The 21,205-nt window shown below is 49.4% G+C and overlaps 7 protein-coding genes and 1 non-coding gene across 8 annotated transcripts; 4 read left to right on the top strand and 4 right to left on the bottom strand.

Annotated features, from left to right (window-relative positions):
• Positions 1–2,391: 2,391 nt before the first annotated feature.
• EI97DRAFT_380277 (uncharacterized protein) lies at positions 2,392–2,592 on the bottom strand (the record flags this gene model as incomplete). Its single annotated transcript, XM_033795751.1, has 1 exon — positions 2,392–2,592. A coding segment is annotated over one exon (201 nt), but the record flags the coding sequence as incomplete, so codon positions are not given.
• A 7,026-nt stretch (positions 2,593–9,618) lies between these two features.
• EI97DRAFT_434682 (uncharacterized protein) lies at positions 9,619–9,978 on the bottom strand. Its single transcript, XM_033798688.1, has one exon. It carries the CDS (start codon positions 9,934–9,936, stop codon positions 9,703–9,705), a length of 234 nt encoding a protein of 77 aa, XP_033652657.1. The 5' UTR covers positions 9,937–9,978; the 3' UTR covers positions 9,619–9,702.
• A 634-nt stretch (positions 9,979–10,612) lies between these two features.
• EI97DRAFT_476259 (uncharacterized protein) lies at positions 10,613–13,307 on the top strand (the record flags this gene model as incomplete). The annotated part of the gene is made up of 3 exons (XM_033801935.1): positions 10,613–10,732; positions 10,788–11,906; positions 11,957–13,307. 3 exons carry the CDS (start codon positions 10,613–10,615, stop codon positions 13,160–13,162), a joined length of 2,445 nt encoding a protein of 814 aa, XP_033652656.1. The 3' UTR covers positions 13,163–13,307.
• Positions 13,308–14,451: 1,144 nt separating this feature from the next.
• EI97DRAFT_502340 (NADH:ubiquinone oxidoreductase 11.5kD subunit) lies at positions 14,452–15,624 on the top strand. Its single transcript, XM_033802746.1, has 3 exons — positions 14,452–14,538; positions 15,102–15,241; positions 15,303–15,624. Exons 1-3 carry the CDS (start codon positions 14,511–14,513, stop codon positions 15,471–15,473), a joined length of 339 nt encoding a protein of 112 aa, XP_033652655.1. The 5' UTR covers positions 14,452–14,510; the 3' UTR covers positions 15,474–15,624.
• An 878-nt stretch (positions 15,625–16,502) lies between these two features.
• EI97DRAFT_t69 lies at positions 16,503–16,590 on the bottom strand. Its single transcript has one exon. It is a non-coding gene; the product is annotated as a tRNA-Ile (tRNA).
• Positions 16,591–16,711: 121 nt separating this feature from the next.
• On the top strand, positions 16,712–18,140 carry EI97DRAFT_421324 (uncharacterized protein). The gene has a single exon (XM_033797052.1). It carries the CDS (start codon positions 16,850–16,852, stop codon positions 17,888–17,890), a length of 1,041 nt encoding a protein of 346 aa, XP_033652654.1. The 5' UTR covers positions 16,712–16,849; the 3' UTR covers positions 17,891–18,140.
• Positions 18,001–19,595, bottom strand: EI97DRAFT_468370 (uncharacterized protein). The gene is made up of 2 exons (XM_033801653.1): positions 19,038–19,595; positions 18,001–18,976 (listed from the first exon to the last, which is right to left on the bottom strand). The coding sequence occupies exons 1-2, from the start codon at positions 19,357–19,359 to the stop codon at positions 18,252–18,254; spliced, it is 1,047 nt and encodes a 348-aa protein (XP_033652653.1). The 5' UTR covers positions 19,360–19,595; the 3' UTR covers positions 18,001–18,251.
• Positions 19,596–19,772: 177 nt separating this feature from the next.
• EI97DRAFT_434677 (cytochrome c oxidase family protein-like protein) lies at positions 19,773–20,494 on the top strand. The gene is made up of 4 exons (XM_033798687.1): positions 19,773–19,822; positions 19,886–19,928; positions 20,022–20,057; positions 20,162–20,494. Exons 1-4 carry the CDS (start codon positions 19,799–19,801, stop codon positions 20,245–20,247), a joined length of 189 nt encoding a protein of 62 aa, XP_033652652.1. The 5' UTR covers positions 19,773–19,798; the 3' UTR covers positions 20,248–20,494.
• The last annotated feature ends 711 nt before the right edge of the window (positions 20,495–21,205 follow it).

The raw sequence follows: 21,205 nt of genomic DNA, 5'->3' as shown, positions 1-21,205 counted from the left end.
AGATATCAGTCCATGGTTCATCTGGTACCTCTACGGCTTGCATTTCTCCGTAGGGTGCATGGATGCTGTGCTTGTTCTTCTGACAGTCTATACACTTCTTGATAAAGTTTATGACTTTCTCCTTCATTTGATCGAAGTCATAGTTTTGTCGAATAAGTTCTATGGTCCTGGTGATTTCTGGATGACCGTGTATAGAATCATCATGGTGTTCACGAATGATTGTTTCCTATAGGTCCTCTAGTACCCTAGTAGTGATCATAGTAAGCAGGTTGGCTGAATAAATGTTTGGCTCTAATGACCCATCTTTTCCAGTCCGTAGGATCACAGCGTTCAGAGTTTCTTTAGTTTCCGCGATATCAGGTCGTCGGCTCAGAGCATCTGCTCGGCCATTGTCTTTTCCTGGGGTGTGTACAATCTTGAACTTGTATTGTTCTAGAAGTTCTGTCTATCGTACCTGTCGTCGGTTGAGTTGTTTCGTCGTCGTGAAGTTGACCAGGTTCTTGTGATCTGTAAAGATCATGAGGTCTGAACAGCTTTCAGCATAGATTCTCCAGTGCTGTAGAGCTACAACAATAGCGAGCAACTCTTTGTCATGCACATCATATCATTCCTCAGATCCTGTAAACTTCCGAGAGTAATAGGCGATCGGGTGCCATTTCCCATCACGCTCCTGGAGGGCTGTTGCTCCAATAGCAAGGTCTGATGCATCGGTTTCAAACCATAGTGGCTCTCCACTCCTGAACGGCACCAACACTGGTGGTTCAGTGCTTGCTTCCTTGAGTTCTTCGAATACCTTTTTCTGATCTAGGCCCCAATTCTATTTTGTCTCTTTCCTTGTCAATTTCGTGAGTGGCATAGCTTTCTTTGAGAAGTCCTTGATAAATTGGTAGTTGAAGTTGACAAATCCTAGGAAGAATTGAACTCCTTTGATGTTCGTTGGTTCTGGCCAATCTCGCACAACTTGGATCTTCTTCTCGCTCATCTTGATGCCATGGATTCCTACTATGTATCCTAGGAACTCCACTTCATCTTTGTGAAACTCGTATTTTTCTAGCTTTAGTCATAGTCTAGCTTTCTTCAAGCATGAAAGAATAGTTCGTATATGTTGAATGTGCTCGTCGAGGCTATTCGAATATATCAGAATGTCATCAAGGTAGACAAGGACAAATTTGTCCAGATATGGTCCAAGTACGTTGTTGATTAGACATTGGAATATTGCCAGTGCATTGGTAAGCTCCATTGGCATTACCAGGAATTCGAAGTGTCCATATCTTGTTCGGAATGCTGTCTTCCATTCTTCTCCTTTTTTCATGCAGACGAGGTAATATCCATCTCGTAGATCGAATGCGGTAAATAGCTTCACATGGCTCAGTCGATCCTGTAATTCGACGATGTTTGGTAGTGGGTATCGATCCTTAATCGTGATATCATTGAGCTTCCTGAAGTCCACATATAACTGTAGGCTTCCGTCCTTCTTTGGTGCGAAAAGGATAGATACTCCTGCTGGTGACTTCGATTCTCATATGTAGCCTTTCTTCAGACTCTTATCGAGAAACTTACATGTCTCTTCGAGTTCTTTCTCCGATGTTGCATATAATGGGCCGAAAGGTGGTTGCTTTCCTTCCTGGAGCCTAATCTCATGATCTCAGAGTTGATGCTTAGGCAGAGCGGCTGCTCCTGTCTCTTCCTGGAAGAGTTCTTCAAACTCCTTATATTCCTCGGGGATATCTAGAGGTGTGCGAGCCTCTTTTCCTCTAGCGACATGTTCTCGTGTGGTTTCTGTGCCATCGTGGTTGAAGAAGTGTATCTCTTCTTCACTCATCGAGTCCCTCTTGGCTCGGATTTCTTTCGCTGAGTTGACCACTCTCCATGAGTGCATCTTGGTCGAAGTGATGGTATTCGCCATCATCACTTTCTCATCTACTATCGAATGCTGTCGATGTGTAGGCTTGGATCTACGGGCGCAGTCGCAGTCCTCAAACAAAAGCTCATATTTCTTCCAATTGATCCGTGTATTGTGCTTTCGTAACCAAGGAAGTCCTAATACCATGTCATGGTTAGCTACTCTAGTGATGCTTAGGATAATCTCTTCCACATGGTCTTGGATGCTTAGTTGCATGGTGACTTCGGTGTCGATGATTGAGTCGTTTGGTACGAATTTCCCGTTGATTGTCTGTAGCAGGTACGGCTGCTGTTTCGGTCATGCCTGGAGTCCAGCTCTCTGCACTGTTTTCCAAGAAATGAAGTTTGTATCAGCTCCTGAGTCGAGTAGTGCATTCATCCATATTCTATTTACTGTGATTGGCACTCATCCAAGTCTTATGGAGTTGACAGCATTGCAGACCTGGGGTCGATCCCAGGTGCAAGACGTTTCCTTAAAAAAGACTTCTGTTAGCCAAATCCGTTACTCTGTTTCTCTTCCCAATGCAGTGTGCAATTGGGGTTTAGGCATGTTTGCCAATTCTCTTGGTTACACATCCATTCACGGAGTATCTTCATCTGGATAACTTCTTCCTTGCTGTGTCCTGGAAAATACGAAGCCCGGCGTTTGTCCCATAGATATTCACTGCAGATGTCATCATCACAGTTGATCTAGAGCTTCTTGCAGAACCGTTTTCCCTGTGGAAACTAGCTCGAACCTTCCTTCTCTGACTTGTGCACAGGGCACACATCATGGAAGCAAACGGTCCAAGTTAGTAATGCATAGTTAGGGTTCCAGTAGTCTCGGTCATATGGGTGGTACATCGGAGTCTTCTGATCCCTAGGCTTCCCTCTTAGCCACCTGCCTTCACACCAGTTGACTTGGCGTTGTTCGGCCCATTCCTGTGTATCCTGTGGTGGAGGTCATGTCCGCTTGGCGAACTCGTGAATTAAATGGTTGGCATCGGTTTCGCTGGTAACCTCCTCTCGAGGTAGGAATCGTATGGCAGTGGATGAAGGTTCTCTATATCCCATAAAGTATGGACTAACCTTAGTTGGTACCGGATAGGGTATAAGCGGCCGTCTTTCCTCAGGTGTTTTGTATCCAGTGGTATCCTCCTCGACATCTTCCATCAAAGGAGTATCGGCATCCTCATCCTCTTGATTCCAGGGTGTCTCTTCGTCCTCTGGCTTCCAAACTTGATTCAGGATAACGACCCATTCAGGGTCCCCATCTTGCCCAATTGTGGCATTCTCTCTGTTGAGGATGATGAGAGTATTCACATGTCGAACTACCTTGTTCTTGGATCGGCAGTTCCTTATAATGTGACCAGGCTTGCCACAAGCATAGCATGAGAGTGCCTTCTTGCCCTTTTTGTCATCGTCTTTGGGTAGACTTGGGCCTTTGGTGACTTTGTCCAAGTGTATTGGTTCCAATCCCATGGTGGCATAGGAACCAGGGGTCCTATTGTATCGAGGTGATGGTTGAATTCGGCATCATCCTATGTTGGGGTGGAACTAGTGTTGTAGAAGTCGATTGCCTCAGTGTCGTTCCGGATGTAGTTCCAAGGATAACTTATACAGGTTGCTGTCGACCCGAATTGACTCGTTGATAAGTTCATCCAGAGTGTCTATGGTAGCACTACTATACATGAGCTCAATTTTGACATTGTTTTCGAGTCCTTGTCGATACATCCTCATAAGTGCCTTGTCATCCTATTCAGTCATAACCGCATATTGTTGAAATTCACTGGCATAGTCTGTGGCGGACTGAGTCTGTCGAAGTTGTTGGATCTTCCGTTCGGCTATAGATACTTCATTGGTAACAGCAAAGGTTTGGCGAATCTTTTCTTTAAAGACCGAGTAGTCTTCGGACATATGGATGATCTCAGCGTCATCGTTGTTGTCGTCCATGTACTTGATGAGGTATGGTTTGACCCATTTGGCAGCTTGTCCTCTCATATATGAGGCAACCAAGGAGGCTTTGTCATCGTCATCGATGTCATCATCATTGAACTTGAAGAATAGGTCGAATTGGAGAAGCCAATCTTCAAGCTTGTTACGGTCTCTGAAGTAGAGGTCAGGTTTGGCAACCTTGCTTTTTCCTCCTTGGGTCTTGTTCGAGGTATGCATGGAAGTGTCGCTCATTTTGAGGGTGTTCAAAGTGTGAAGGTTCCTCGGATAATAGTATGTCCTCTAGGAATCTTGGTTAGTTCTCGGGAATGAACGATAGGGTTCCTTGCATGGGGGTGACACCGAGGGTAATGGAGGTGATACCGAGGGTAATGGGGGTGACACCAGGGGTAACGCATATTTTGAAAACCAAGTGTACTAAGGAATACTGATTGAAATTGAATATGATGAGCTATATAGGCTCATCATCTACTGTTATATATATGAGATACTCTCTTTGCTCCGTTAATATGAGTAGAGCATTGAGAGCAGGTTGCATGCCCTTGCTCCGGAGGGATCAAATGATCATTGAGCTGGCTGCGCTGTGCTCTGAGACCTTCCTTGCTTAACTGAGAGCAACCCTGGTCGGGTGGAGTCTAGCTCCTCTTGGATCGTTACACTAGGATAGCCATGTTATAGTCTGTAGACTCAATACACTTATTGATACAAAAAAAAAAAAGAAAAAAAAAAAAAAGACTTGTACATAAGTTGCTTTTTTAGCGCTTTAATCTAGCTAGTTTAGTACTCTATTTGGTGCAATAAAAGCCTATAGTACTAATATAAATACTCTCTACAACTAACTAAAAGGATGCTTTTTAAAGTACTAGGCCTATACCTACTAGCAACAAATAACTCCTATTATAGAGATAGTAATTACTTAGTACTACTGCTATCTTATAGACACTAGTTTCTCTGCTTAAATTAAGTATATAAAATGTATAGTTTAGCAGGTAGAAGTACACAATAAACCTAAAGACTAGCAGCCTTAGTTAATTAGCATATACTATATAAAAGGCTTCTTCTACTGTTGTCAGATTTGATGGTATCTGAAGATATCACAGTGATAGAAAGATTGAATAAAGATGGGTTGACTGATTGTATTCTGGTTGTGACGATCCAAGAGGAGCTAGACTCCACCCGACCAGGGTTGCTCTCAGTTAAGCGAGAAAGGTCACAGAGCACAGTGCAGCTAGCATGACACGATCATGTGTTATCTGCGGAGTGCTCTCAGCGATCATCTGATCTCTCTGGAGCAAGGAGAGCAATAGAGCAAGAGCATGCAATCTGCTCTTAATGCTCTACTCATGTTTATGGAGCAAAGGGAGCACCTCATGTATATAACAGTAGATGATGAGCCCATATGGCTCATCGTGTTCAATTTCAGTCAAGTACTTCTTAGTACACTTGGTTTTCAAATACCCGTTACCCCTGGTGTCACCCCTGTGCAAAGAACCCTATCGTTCATTCCCGAGAACCAACCAAGATTCCTAGAGGACATACTATTATCCGTGGAACCTTACAAGTTGCAGATATAGGTATAGTGTTTACTATGCCTTTTACTGTTCTTCTACCACCACTGTTGCCAATCTTCCAAGGTTCTGTCCTTAATTTTGCCTTTAAGGGATAGGAAGGTGGTAATAAAAGCTGCATCAACCCTCTTCCTATCTTTAGTGCCTTTGTTTGCTCTTATTTTAGGTATCTATGGTTTAAAAACTAGATAGTCTTCAATCTCCTAATTAGAAACTAGGTCCTTGTTCCTAGTCACTAGGTGTTCTAGTTGCGTTGTAGGCTCTAGAAGCTGTATGGCCTTGTTAGAGCACATACAGTCTTCTAGTTTATCCAGCATAGGAGCTAGATAGGCTTCTTTCACTGCATGTTGCTTGTTGAATTTTAGAACCCTAACTGCATAGGAATTACACAGTTTCTCAGAATTGCCTCCTATAATATACATATAAAGGAAGGGAATTAGGCTTCCTTAGCCTATAGCCTAGCAGACAACTAGAGCTAAAGACAGGACAAAACCTTAGGAACAGAAACAAGACCTTGCAGAGACAGAGGTTCTAAGAGCTAGGTTTGTAGCATGTTATACTCTTTGTATTTCTCTATTTCCTTTATTTAAAATTGTTTTGCAATTATAGCCTAAAAAGGCTATACTCCTTTATCTGCTCTCCTTTTATCCTACAGTATAATAGAGATATGCCTCTATTATACCTGCTATAATCTATTACACCTATAGCCTAAAAGGCTCTTGTAACTAGGATAGCCATGTTATAGTCTGTAGACTTAATACACTTATTGATATAAAAAAAAAAAATAAATGGAAAACTCCATATGAGAAGTTCTTCACACCAGTGGCTCTCCAACATGGAATCCCAACTCTGTCCAAGAAGCCAGACCTCTCTCACCTCAAGGCCTACAGATGCAAGGCATTTGCTCTCTCTAATGATACCCACAGAGGAAAGTCAAGACTACAGAGACTGGATCCCAAGTTATGGATTAGATACTTGGTTGGGTACCAGTTCTCTAACATCTTCAGGATCTGGATACCAACTCTAAAGATCATCAGTACCAGAGATGTTGTGCTTGATGAGTACACTGTGTTCAATGGCAAGGAGGAAGAAATCATAGATAACCTTATACACAGTACCACTGAGGAGATTACTAGATAGGTAAAGAGTATAGAATTTCCATTTCCTCCATCAGGTGAACAAGAGACCCAGTCATTCTATGAGGATGAAGCCATTGAAGATGCTCCTCAGGACAATCAAGAAGAACCAGACCAACCAGGGTACCACCAAGGAAGAAAGATCATAGATCCTTATCCTACTCCACCTGATACACCACTACCTATGATACTCTTGGCCCAATTTCTCTCAGGATCTGATGAACAGCATCCATCACTCCAGGACACTGGCACAGCCAAAACAGTACCATGGCATGCCACTTTTATGGCTGGAACACAAGCAGGCAATATTGGATCCTATGAAGGAAAGCTAATTGACAATGCACACTTGAAAAGGTTGCTGGCTCAGGGGATAAAACCACACAGAAACTAACTGCCACCTTCACCCAAGCACCATTGGCAACTTAAGGACCATGAGCTCAGGGTACAATTTGAGGAAGCAGGGAGAGCACATCTTAGATCCTATATTCCCATACAATCCTGGACTGAAGTCTTAGGCAAGGGAGTAAAGGATGCTGGTCACCAAATCCTAGACTGCATATAGGTGTATATCTACAAGTTTGACAAGTACTACAGACTGGACAAATGCAAAGTCTACCTGGTTGTAAGAGGAGATCAACAGAGGAACATCATATCTCAAGACATCTATGCTACAACTCTGGCAGAGAGATCCTTTAGGATGATGATAGTAATTACAGCACACTTTGACCTAGAACTCAAGCAATATGATGTTACCAATACCTTTGTATATATATCTATGAATAGAGAAGTCTACATGCAAATGTCCCTAGAACACAGGAAGCCAGGAATACTTCTTAGACTCAACAAAGCCTTATATGGACTCAGGATTTCTCTCCTGCTCTGGCAGAGAGAATTGACAAAGACACTGGTGGAAATAGGATTCTACACAGTGAAACATGAACCATGTTATCTCATCAAGGATGGAATCATTCTATTCTTCTATGTAGATGATATCATTATTGCATTCTACAAGTCCAGGAAGATGGAGGCTCAGGAAGCTATCAGGAAACTCACAGAGAAGTATACCATCACAGGAGGTGGTGATCTTCAGTGGTTCCTTGGTGTAGAAGTCTTGAGAGACCATGAAGAGCACACTCTCCTTCTCTCCCAAGCCTAGTATGCTGAGAAGATCAGCTATCTGATAGACAGAACAGACCTCAGACATGATACCCCAATGGTAAATGTTGAACTCAAGCCAAGGGAAGGCCTAGCAACACTATCTGAGATCAATGTGAGGACAGTCCCTGGGTCTCCATGAATGGCTGGAACTCCGAGGCCTACACTGCAACTGTGTGAGACAAGGGAGAATGGCTGGATAGGTTGGGATCTATTTCAAGCTATCCAAAGGTAGAGAGCAAAGGGTTGCTTCCACCACATGATCTATATATACTGAGTGTACTCATTAAGTGAGCAGTTGGCTTGGCAGAAAGCCAGTGCAGAAAAGATGGGATGGTGAAAGGGATAGTCATATGACTTGAGCCATGTGACTGATCAAAGCAACCACACAATCAAGTGGTTCAGCCAAGCGGAGCCTTGAGCTATTACAATCAACAAGTATTAGTATCAGATGGTAAGCCAGTTTATGGACATCCTATCTAGGACTGGAGAGGAGGACTGTGAGAAGGTGTCTGTACCGGTACTGTCTGAGGACATATGGCTAGTGATTCTGTAGTGGCTAGTGCTCTATGCAGCCTTGGCATCCAGAGAAGGAACATTAAAACCGGTGTCAGGCCCCAGCCTCACACACAGAAGCATACACCAGTGTAAGGTTCCACGGATAATGGTATATCCTCTAGGAATCTTGGTTGGTTCTCGGGGATGAACGATAGAGTTCTTTGTATAGGGATGATACCGGGGGTAATGGATATTTGAAAACCAAGTGTACTAAGAAGTACTTGACTGAAATTGAACACGATGAGCCATATAGGCTCATCATCTACTGTTATATACTTGAGGTGCTTCCTTTGCTCCATAAACATGAGTAGAGCATTGAGAGCAGGTTGCATGCTCTTGCTCTGTTGCTCTCCTTGCTCCAGAGAGATCAGATGATCGCTGAAAGCACTCCGCAGATAACACATGATCGTGTCATGCCAGCTGCACTATGCTCTGTGACCTTTCTCACTTAACTGAGAGTAACCCTGGTCGGGTGGAGTCTAGCTCCTCTTGGATCGTCACACAACTATACCACTCCTTTTCCATCCACCACACCAAAGGAATAGTTTTCTAAGAGGGTATACAGTGCCTTCTACTAGTTAAAGCTTGGAAGAGGCTTTTTTAAGTCTTATTCTAAGCTTATAGGCAAAAGTGACACAGCTACTTGTTTTAGAGACTGCAGAGAAAAGCAAACACCAGAACACCTTGTTCTATACTGCAAGAACTACAAGCAGGAAAGGAAGGAAGCTTTAGAAGCACTAAAGTCTCCTCTTACTCTGTATAAGCTCTTCTGCATGCCAGAGGGTAGGAAAGTCTTATTTACCTACCTTGAAAGGACCCAAATCGCTACCCAAAAGTGGCTCCTATAACAGGAATCTCTAGAGGACATGGAATAAAAGACAGACAATAGAAAAACATACAGAAAACAGATAAAACTATAAAAAACAACAGGTATAACAGGGTAAGATCTTAGGAGGAAAATGTTTAGGTTTTTCTTTGTTTATTCTATCATACTCACTTCCTTTCATCACCTTCTTCTCCCTTATACTCCTTTATCTACCCCTTTTCCTTCCTTTTTTCTGCCTTAACAAGCAGTTTCACTGCTCTCGCTTAAGCCTAACATATATGAGAGCCTCAAGAGAGGATGTATGTTAGTTAGTATAGCCATGTCATAGTCTTAGACTCAATACACATATTTTGACCAAAAAAAACAGAGATTAGATAAAAAATCTGCGCTAAGATCTCTCTGCAGGTACTGCGCAACTGCAATACTGAAATACAGGTATATTAGCCTATATAGTTATATAATTATTCTACAGCTTTAAGGCCTCTCTGTACAATGCCTACTAAGATACTACAGCTGCAATAGCCCCTTATACAAATTTGTATGGGCGGGGTTTAGTGTTCCAGTGGCAACTAAGGGGTATGTAGCAACTGATGGGTAAGTCATGGTAGAAGAAGGTGAACATTGATCAACCGGACGAACTGATTTGTGTTGGACCGATGACGACGCGCTTGGCGGCTGCCGAACCCCGCCGTGGGAACGGGCGAGGCGTTGCCCGCAAACGTGCAGTGTTCGTGGCGCTTACCGTCGAATGACGAATGGTTGACTCGCGCGTTTGTCGCAGCGCACCTGGTTTGTTTTCAAACTTAAGGCTGGCAACACAGCCGGCAGTGATCCGACTGCACACGATAGAAGTGTACATAGAAGTGTAAATAGTAGCGAAAAGGAGCCCAGCAAACCGGTCAGACTAGCCGTGAATGAGCAGTCAGTCGCAAGGGAGCTTCGAATTCATAATAAAACGTGTCACGGGGAGTTGCATTCATGGTTCGAGTGTCGTTGTAGCGCCAAGAAGCTAGCTCTCTTCACTGCGCGTCACGGGATCTTTGGGACTTAGTCTTAGTTACCACCACCAAGCTCAATTGCACCTGCACTGCGCAGATTCCTGTACCCCATCCACAACCATATTCACTGTTGTCGTCGACATCGGCTCGCTGCCCCCGCGCGCTCCTCCATCCACGTCGCCGCTTCGCCAAACGCTACATCTTCTGAAGTCATATTTCGTCTCGCGTCCCCGGCCCAGTCAACAAACAACCGACCGAGACGACACGACACGCCTGCCACCGCGACATCTACCCATATCTACTCCTTCCCTACATCTTTGAGCGCACGCTCGCGCTTCCCTACCCCAGCGATACTTCCTAACTGCTCATCAAGTGGAAGGAACACTTGCTGCATCGCGACTGCTCCGTCGAGTCCTGCAGTGTGGGGCGACCGCTGCTGTGAAAGGACCGTCCGTTCTTCGTCATAACGCCGAGCTATCCCGCCCTCCTAAGAACAAACATACACCACCACACTCACTTCCCCACACCATAGAAGGGATGCCGCCCTCATCAAGTAGGAGAGTAGGGCTCCGGAGCCGTCGAGAGCCGGAGCCACAACCAGCATCAGATGCTGACACACCTGACGCCATAGCCACCCCTTCAAGGAAGAAGAGACGAGTGAGTATACGCCGACCGCCCCTATACTAGATCATTTGGTGCTAATACTGTACAGCTGAACGGCGCTGAGCGCTCCGCTGTTCCTATTGAAGATGCGCCGCGCGCACGCATCACCGAGTCCGAGGTCAGCAACGATTCCAATGCAACGCTGCCGGATGGAGGCGATGCCGAAATACCCTCCGATCCAGTGGAGCGACAGAACCTGATAATCGCCCACCTGCGCGCTCCAAATCACTACACCCCTAATGCTGCGATTGATTACGCCAACGAGATGCAGGCGCGCCGCAACGCTACCGACATCGCCGCCTATGCCAAGATTGCTGCACGAGACTGGTGCTTCTTTGTCAAGAAGACCACACTCCTGATCGGCCGTGTCGACTCGTTGGTGCGGCCCCATCCGCCTTCGCAGGACAGTGCCGTTCTGGCTCAGGGTGAAGATATGGCTGCACACTGGGGTGTCGACATAGACCTTGGCCCCGAACGACAGATCTCGCGTGTGCACGCCCAGATTGATTACGACGGTAACGACCAGACGTGGTATATACTGGTTAACAGTCGCAATGGGCTCAAACTAGACGATACGACCATTTCCAAGGGTCAGCGAGTGCCGCTGCACTCGGGCATCTGCATCGGAATCATGGGCACCCAGATGCTTTTCCTGCTTGCAAACCAGCAAGACGAATTCCACCCCATGTTGTGGCGTCAAGTCAAGAATGATGGTGAACTGGATGGCGAGTCCGACAAGGAGGGTCATCGGCCCTCGCGCTCTCTGCCTCACGCTCATCCTGGTGGGCCAACGCCGAAGCGCGAGCCCTACGATCCGTTCCCACCATCTTCGCACCCGCGGAACAGACATCCCGCACGTTCATATAGCCAACATTTGACGTCAACTCCTGGCCGTCCTCCGCCAGGCACTCCCATGGCCATGCACTCCGAAAGTGCGCTCCCCAAGGGCTCGCCTTCTGTATACCCTCGGGGCATGATGTTGGATTCCACCGAGGATATTGACTACAGCCACGATTCTGCGAAGGATATCAAGCCGCCACATAGTTATGCACAGCTGATCGGACAGGCTATCCTGAGTAGCCCTGAGGAGATGCTTACGCTGGCTAACATCTATCAGTTCATCAAGGACCGATACGCTTTCTTCAGGCACACACGGGCTGGTTGGCAGGTGAGTCTCATGTACGCTGAACTTCAAGATATCATCTAACCGTCATGTAGAACTCCATCCGACACAACTTGTCGCTCAGTAAATGTTTCGAGAAGGTAGCACGCCGTACGGATGAGCCAGGAAAGGGCATGAAGTGGAAGATCGTCGACAGTGAGCGGGACGAGTTCGTCAAGAAGCAGCTGCTCAATCCTCGCAAAGGCGGCGGGCCCGTCCGGATCGACTCTTCGGGACCCAGCTCTCCGGCGCTCAACCAGCCTCCGTCACAAGCTACTGAACGCCTTATCGGAGCTATTGGGCATGGGGATATTTTCAAGAAACATGATGCAGCCCCTATACAGGTCAAGTCGCCGCCGCGCTCGGCTACACCACCTCTGAATACGTACCCTACCGCAAACGAGTCTTACACACCCGACCGTGGCCCTCGGGCCCATGCGTCACTGACAGCGTTCAAGCAATCGCCAGCTCAGCCGGGACATTCGAGCCTCGTGACGCCCGCGAAGAGGCTCTTCCAGGAGATGCAAGCTGGAGGGGCTTCTGCTCTACATCAGCGATCCGAAGCGAACGGTGGTGGCGCAGTAGACATTCAACCCTCGTCTCCTAACGCTGATGCCAAACCCAGCGTGCCTGGTCTTCGTGAGAATTCTACGAACTCCCCGCCTACTCTGTATTCGGATCCCGCTGCCAATGCAGCAAACGGTGCAGGACGAGGATTGTTTACGCCCCTTGTCTCGCGACAAGCACCCAGATTGGCTCCACCTTCTACCGCGCATTTACCTAGTCAGTATATGAACCTCAGTAGTCCGGCGCCTTTCTGGAAATACATTGATTTACCCAGCACGCCGGCGAGGCAGCCGCTAGATTTGAGTCCTATCAAGAGGAATAGGGACGACGTGGAGAGGGAGGCGGATGATGAGAATGATCATGGGCCTGTGCAGCCTAGTAGCCCGCCCATTGTTGGGGAGCATAGTCAAGATCCGGAGGGGAAGGACGACGAAGATGCAGCTGATGCGGATGCGGAAGTGAATGAGAAGGAGGAGGATCTGGCGCCTGATAGCCCAACTCGGCCTGTCAGCCGGCCGGCCAGTCGTCCAGCCAGCCGCGCCCACGTCTCAGCAACGTCGTCGCAGCGCTCAAGATCCAACTCGCATGCGCATCCCGTGGGGACAAGTTCCGGGAATGGCGGAAGGGTGAGGGGGGCAAGTTTGGGCAGTTTTGAGGAGTTGGAAGAGGAGGGGGGATTTGATCTTGCCAAGTAGGTTTCCTGCTTCTACGGGGAAGATTGGGCGACGGGCAAGAGTGCAGGGTGCTAACGAGTGGATTAGGGGCTTCCAGAAGATTGGCTCGTTCCATCGGAGTCTGCAGGCCCATGGGGTGAATTTGAGTGCTGGTGGGCCGCCAACCAGGACGGACTCGAGGACGAGTGTTGGTGCGAATTTGTAGGGCGTGTAGGATTTGACGAAGCTGGGTTCACAGGGAGCTCGTCCAAGTCACAGTGGCGGATACGGCGTTGTGTTCGTTTGCTGCGTTTTCAAGGTTAACGATGTTATGTTCAGGCGACGGGGCATCATCGATGATGGCTTCTCCGCTTATCCATTGGCAAGAGCAGGCGAAATTTCCAATCGAAGGTATATCTTTGACGAAGGCGCATCGATATGATTTAGGTGCTGCCGCAATGGCTTGCTTGGCACGAGCTATCGGATCCGACATGTACGCATCGATGCGGAAGGGGCATATCAACTATTGATAGACTACTTCGTCGAGCATGCGCTGGTAGTCGGTTGGGATGCATCGTCGCGAGGTTGTCTGTTTAGGTTGCATGCGTTTTCTTCGTTTTCTCTACTTCTGCTCTGCCCTACTCTACGCACACGATCGGTCGTGAACGATGTCGGCGTCTGGGGCTCGCAGTTTCACTGGCTCTGCTCAAAACGGGGGTGGCGTCCATGTTATGCATGATAGCGTATTGACTTCACTTTCTCTCTTCGTTTCCCACTCTCATTGGCGTGGTTGTCTGCTCGACTCTTTTTACATCTACGTTTTCATGCTCCTCCTTTCGCGGAGCTCTTAGCTCTAAAACGGGTGGCAGAGTCAAGTGTCAGAACAAGAGGACATAGGGGAATGAGGGTGGCAGGGCGTTATAAGGGAATTCGTGTACGCTGTTATGATGGATGATGATGATGATGTGATATGCGTCATGTTGATGAGAGTTGGTGGTTTGTTGACTGGTTTTGCTTGGAGGAGGGGGGTTTAGAAGGGTTTTCACCGTCGGGAATATGGAGAGACAATGAGGAGTTCTACAGTCTCCGCGTAGGGTGTGCTGGGTATGATGGGTGTGTGAATGAGTATTAGGGGGGGAGTCGTGCTGGACAGAATATGATTGATACTGAATCCAGTATACACAGTGATGCGATTGCAATTGAAGCTCTACCTGCAGCCGCATGTTCTACTTATCGTTCATGTCACCACGAACGTCCAAACCTGCAATCCTTGGCACCTCTTCCCCAAAGCTAACCCGCAAACTCGGCTTATATAATCCCGCCAGCTCGCAACCTCACTGCATTCCGCGTATCCACGCCCACGACAAAACCATTCAAACACAACACAACCATGGCGTCAGGTTATGGATTGGCCGGCGGTAAGTTTCATTTTCGCATTTCCGAGTCTTGAGGTGGGAGGTTCGGGGGTCAATGGTCGGGGGAATTGAGGGTGGTCCGACGATGATGCGAAGAGGAGGATGTGTACGGTGGGGAGATGCGGAGGTTGGGAGGAATGGGATGGAGCTGTAAGAGGTTGGGAGGGGGGTCCGGAGGGTTAGGGGAGGTCTTGCGTTGGGGGCATGGGAGAGGATTGGGGTATAGGAAAGGTGCTTGAGCTGCGGCGTGGACGTACGACGACACCGGGACGAAGCCCACAACCGACAACGACGACGTACCGGTTTCTCGCGCTGCGTCTGGCGTTTTGGTCCTAACGACTATTTCGGGCGATGTTCGCGGAGCGCCGCGTCCCATGGACCTATCTCGACCGCCGCGGAATCGTTGTCCACCCATCACCGTCCTGTCGCTACCACATAAACTCCGCCTGCCTCCACCTCTCCGTCCAACCCTTCCCTTTCTCCCCGGCCTTGCTGGAATCTACATCTCTACACCACCCAATACCAGATCTACCCGAGTTCGCAGACTGATAAATATCTTCTTCCAGGTCCCTCCCGCTGCTTCCCCTTCTGGCAAGAAGTCCTCGCCTGCTACGTCACCAACACGAACCCCGAGGACGACTCGGGCAAGGCCAAGTGCGTGCCCTACCTCGAGGATTACTACGAGTGCTTGCATCATAAAAAGGAGGTACGTCTTAACTTCTCCTACATTCCACCCATCACACCGACTGACTTTCTTTCCCGTCCAGGCCGCACGCGTAGCCGCCCTGCAAGCAGCATACCGCAAGCAGCAAGCCAACATCAAGCGCGACGATGCGCCGAGTGCGGGCGAGATACGCAGGTTGGGGATTCTGGACGCGCCGCTCGAGGAGAAGGGGTTGAAGCCGAGTAAATGGTTTCCGCATAAGGAGATTAACTAGCGAGGGACGGAGAGAAGGAGGCGCGCGAAGGAGGACGTGTATTATATCGGGTTGGGAAGGGATGGATATGATGGGAAAAGATGGCAGGGAAGTGGTGAATGGATGAGGTTCATACAATATACGCGCTAGTAAAGCATGCATTTCTTCGTGGTATTCTGCGTGATCTCCTTTTGGTATTAGACGTGCATTCCCCCGTCCCAGCAGGTAACCAGCTAAACTTCTGCACATCTAGCTAGACTGTAAAGACTAAAATGCTACCTGATACAACAGCCTACTATTCCCGGTGCCGCTCCCTTGTCTGTTGGAGATGTACGTCACGTCACCTGCTCCCTTTTTTGCAAGAAGGGGCGCCTAGTATCAGGTGTGGGAATCTTGATCGTAGTGGATGAGTTTGTTGGCTCTCCCTCTCTCTCTGCGCCTCGCCATTTTTGTATGTATGTATGCTGCCATGATCATAGACCAACGAAGCACAACGTGGACAAACATAAGAGTCGACCAAATCCGAAGCACAAATACCGGGATCCCCTTAAGTCCAAGTGTCTGGATCGACATAATCACAGTAACCACGATAAGAGATGAAAAGGAACGAAGGGCACGCCGTCATTGATAGGTTGCCTAGACCTAGCAGACATAGCCTCCTTCCCCTAGCGAGGAACATATATTCTATAATGTACGGAGATGCAGATGATGAAGGAGAAGGAAAGGTAAGGAGGTGGGTGCTAGGAGCTAGACGCTGCAGGTTAGCAGCAAGAAAAGGGAAACACGATATGGACGTTGTAGACACCGTATCCGCTTCTAGCTCCAACGATGATGTTTTACTAAAATCTTTGGTATATCTCAACGCGCCTTTCGTAGCAAAGATGCGTTCGCTTACCCGCAATTCAAAAAATACATCTTCTTACAACTGACCGAGTGCAGCCATCATGGCCATACAAAGCCGTTCCACGCCAAATCCTACACATTTCCACCCAACAGCCTCCAGATAAAGCAAAAATGGTTGAGAACAGCCAAAAAGAAAAAAGTCTTGATTGGTCACTACGAGGGTCGAACTCGCGACCTTGGCGTTTTCGTCACGTGACTATTAGCACCACGCTCTAACCAACTGAGCTAAGCGACCGATGATTTGATTCAAGTTATGGTAGTTTTTGGGACTGTACATTTATGAAGGGAGTACATGACTAGTTTAGAAACCTCAAGGGAATCCGCCTGCATCCTTGGCATGCACATCATCGCGTACCTTTGCCTTCACTTTCACCACCTCTCACCCGCACTGGGGAGCGTCCCAAACCGTCCCCACAAATACCTCTACCCTCCTCCTCCCACTCCATCTTACCTCTCAACCTCGATCCAACCCCATCCAACCACAACCCGCCACCATGGCGTCCCCTCCACACCTCCCCCAGCTCTCCATCCCCCGCAAACGCGGCTCCATTTCGAGCGTCACGTCGGCCGCAAAGAAACGCAAACCGTCCCAGCTCCGCAACGCCTTCTCCCCCGAAAGCGAAGGTGTGGGCTCCCCGCTCCGGTACTCGCGCTCACCCTCCGTCGACAGCGTGGCCACGGGCTCCGTAGCCAACAGTAGTATCGTTGGGGGAGTCGGCGGAGGAGGCCGCAAGCGCAGGCGCAAAGACAAAGGCGCACCCAGCACGACGGGAAGTCTACAGGGCGGTAAAGGCCAAGGATCCACGACGGGAGCGGATGGCGACGACGCAGCAGCGCGAGGAGAGGCGGACCCGAGCGAGGAGTCCTCGGAAGAGGAGCAGGACGCCGAGGAGACGATGCTCGCGACCGAAGGCGGCAAGTACACCGAGGCGACGCGCCGCCAGGAAGAGGAGAACCGCCGCATCCTCCAGGACTACATGACGTCGGCGCAAAAGGACCGCTTCGACGTCTACCGCGCCATCCGCCTGAAGCGCGAGACGGTGCGCAAGTTGGTCAACCAGACGCTCTCGCAGAGCGTCCCGTACCCCGTCGTCGTGGCCGTGACGAGCTACTCCAAGGCGTTCATCGGGGATGTGATTGATCGCGCGTTGACGGTGAGGGATGAGTGGAGCGCGGCACGCACGCATCTGCCAAACCCGGATCTTCCGCCTCAACTACTGCGCTCCGGACTCCACTATCCGCGCAACCACAAACCGGGAGCGACGCCGCAGATGCGGGAAATCGGCGAGGCGGGCTTGTACGCCCATCAGGTGCCCCCCGGCAGTCAATTCCTGGTGGAGGTGGAGAAGAATAAGGGGTTGAAGGACAGGTTGAGGGAAGAGGACAAGGGGCCGTTGACGCCGGCGCATTTGCGAGAGGCGTTGAGGAGGTATAAGAGGGATAGGGAAGGGGGTGGGGCAGGGGTGGCGGGAATGAGTTTGGAGGGGGTGGAGAGGACGATGGCGAGGACGGGCGGGAGGAGGCTGTTTAGATGAATATGGGGAATGGAGTCTCGGGCTCTCTTCTAAGCATTGGCCTTTTCTCGGTTGCTTTCGCGGTACGTATGCATAGCGAGGAGTTGGGCGTTTCTTTGGGTATGAAGATTGGGTGGTACTCTCGGCAGAGTTTGGAAGAATCTCCAAATTACCATATTGTAGATTATTGAACAGCAGAGAAAGCTACAACGCTGTCCTCAAGCCGACGCCATAGCACAGGAATAATGATGCCACCGGAGGGCTCCCTAGTAATCCCAGAACGCCATTGCAATGCAGTACCCAATGTACAACGCTGTGACCCATAACGCCGTCTCTGCAATGCTCAAAGCCAAAACCCTTTGTCTGCTCCTCCCGACTACTTTCATAACCCTCTCGCTGCCTGCCTCATGAACTTCTGCTCATAGTTGATGTGAACTCCCTCCTGCAAACTTATGCCCCGGTCCGCTTTGGATACTGCTGGCTTAGGGATGTGGTCAATGTCCATCTCGTACTGGTGTTCCTCTTGGTCCACCATATGTTGTAGGTATTGTCGATGCTCCGCTTCCTTCTCTTCTTCCCTCATCACATCCTCCATGGCTTCCTGCCACAAGGCCTCGCTCTCCTTCATCCTCGCCGACTTCCGCTGCTTTTTCGTTTTGCTCCCTTGCAGCCCGGCCTTCTGCGCCGCCATCAGCTTCCTCAGTGACTGTTCCGCCAAGATGCCCTCCTCGGTCGCCTTCTCCCTGATCCTCCGAGGGTCATTCTCCCTGGGCGTAAACACAGGCGTCGCCTTCCACGCATGCTTGGGCGGAAATGGCGGTAGATGCGGCGGTATGTATTTTCTGCTTTCCTTCTCCTCTCTTCCAGACAACTCCGGGCCAAGCAACGCTTCGAGGTCTGGAGGCGGCGGATCTGCGGGTACCGGAGGCTCGAACGGCGGTTGTAATAGCGACGGAGGGACGGTTCCTGTGTCGAGATGCTTCTCCAACATGCTGGATCCTTCGATGCCTATGGATTTGAGGGCGTATATCCAATCGTGCGGTACGCTCGTGGTGCGCCGCGCGCTCGACATGGACTTGCGGACTTGGGCCAGGAATGTGCGCATAACTATTCATCGTTAACTTTTAAAGTTCCATTATACCCTCTTTCGCACGCATGTAATGCATACATATATCGGTCATTGCACGGAACCTCTCCATAGCCTGGGGCTCCGCGACATCGAACCCCGCGGCGCGACACTCGACCGCGATCGCGCGCTGCAGCTGCTTATCAAAGAACTCCTTCGTGGTACCCGTGCCATCGTGCTCGGTGCTGATAAACTCGACGATGCGCTCGATCGGCTGGGTGTGCTGCAGTCTATGTTCCACCTTGCGCTTCTTCAAGGCCCGCTCGGCATGTGTTGCTCCCGCTTCACCGGCCAGCGCTCTCTTCATGCCTGCTGCTGCGCCCACAGTGCCCATGGCGCCGGAGGTGTCTATGAGTCCCGGCATAAACCGTTCGCTGATTGACGGTTGGCGCGTTTTAGGTAGGGAAGAGCTTCGTGGTCCTGGACGGAGCGTTCGACGGCCGCGCTGAGAGTGTATTTCTCGATATGCCAGTAAGAATGTCCAGCTGAACAGTTCCGCGCGCTGCACAGTAAGTCTTTGTTGACCTTTGATCGGTGACGCAAGAGAGGTTGTGTGCAGCAATCCGCCGTCGACGTTGCGCTTTCATGCAGGTGGAGTTGAGCCCTGGAGCCCGGATGTGGAAGTTCAGCAAACGATGCACGGGCCCTCATCAAACCTTGGCATTCGTCGTGACGGGAGTTGCCGGCCCGACTTCACACCACCAACTGCCAACGTCGAACTTCGACATCTCGACATTGACAGCTCCGCAGACCCGCAACACCGCACTTGAACGACCTCTCCACTCACCCGAACATCTCCCACAATGGCCGTCAAACCAATCACTGGTGTATGTGCTTCCGGCAGGGGAATTGATTTCGACAGGAGAGAAAACTGATGTTGGGCGTCACAGATGCTTCGGCGCAGAATCGTGCTCGATATATCCGTTGCTCTCGGTAAGTTCGAGCTCTCCGCGCAGCTCTGACCTTGTCAATTGAGCTTGCGAGATGCGTTTTTCCACCGGCAAGCTCCGCTAACAAGTGCAACAGGATTCGGTGTTGCTGCTGGCTACACCTGGTGGTATGGTACGTAGTTACTTCGCCTCTTCGAATTGCGCCATTCCGGAGTGCAGGACAACCGGCTTGGCATTTAAGAAATAAATAATAGAATGGAAACTCACATGCACAAGGCTACCACCTCCCCGCTGTCCGCCACCGCGATTCGTTCTACCAGAAGATTGAGGACGAGCGGGCCCGCGCCCTCGGCCAGCAGTAAACGGCTTTGCACTCGCTGTTAAAGAAAGGCCTTTCCTATGTTCGATATGGGTGGATGCATAGAAGGGAGGTGGAGCTTGAGGGATGGTTTTGTATCATAGGAGGGTCGGGATTCTTGGTCTTCCGTGCGATATCAAATTAAGACAAGCTTCCTCGTACGACTTAAGCTCTGATGTCACGCTACACTAGCCGCCTGTTGCCATTTTGTGCCTCTTTGCAAAGCATTGAGAAATGGAGGCCATGAAAAGACTTGAGCACTGGTGCCATCGTAAACGTTCTGCAATCACGTGCGGGTTTCATATGGCATTGCAACAACAGCTTTGTATTACCAATCGACTATTCATAGAGCACGTGCAGTCGGAACCGAGGGTAGTGCAAGATCCTGTACATCGTCTACACAGTAACTCTAATGGCTAAGAACAGACGGCAGCTTAATCAAGGATTCGTCCCTCCAACACTATCCTATTCACCCAAAAGTATTTCTGTGCCCCTCGATGATCCTTGTCTCAAACACCTTTCTCCAAGTGAAGGGATTTTGTCTTTTCAGGTTTTCTTTTCAGTCTGTTGGCTCGGAGACCAGTATCAATTCTCATCGCTTCAACTGCGTGTCTAGCAGCGACTGATTAACTACCAATGGGAATAATGATTGATTTATGACCATCCACAGCCTACCTAGGTACTTTCAACCTGCTCTGTGACTGGTAGATATCAACCGCGCTACCAACTACGCCAGCCAAGCCTCAGCGGCGGGGTACTGAAATTCATTTACATGCTCATGCAAGGTGAACAAGAATACACGGTGGTATCGGCGAGGGCCGTATAGTATGGCACAGTGAATGGCGGCTTCCTTCATCACGAGGCAGAGAAAAAGATGGCAGTTATGCAGATGCAGACAGGTTGAGCCAAGCCAGAGCTTCCCAAAGCGGTAAACAAAAGGCATGGCTTGCAGCGGGAGAGCG

Source organism: Westerdykella ornata, assembly GCF_010094085.1.
Source record: "Westerdykella ornata strain CBS 379.55 unplaced genomic scaffold EI97scaffold_16, whole genome shotgun sequence".
NCBI lineage: Eukaryota > Fungi > Ascomycota > Dothideomycetes > Pleosporales > Sporormiaceae > Westerdykella > Westerdykella ornata.
Note: the sequence above shows the minus strand (reverse complement) of the source record. Positions and strands in the feature narration are given on the sequence as shown.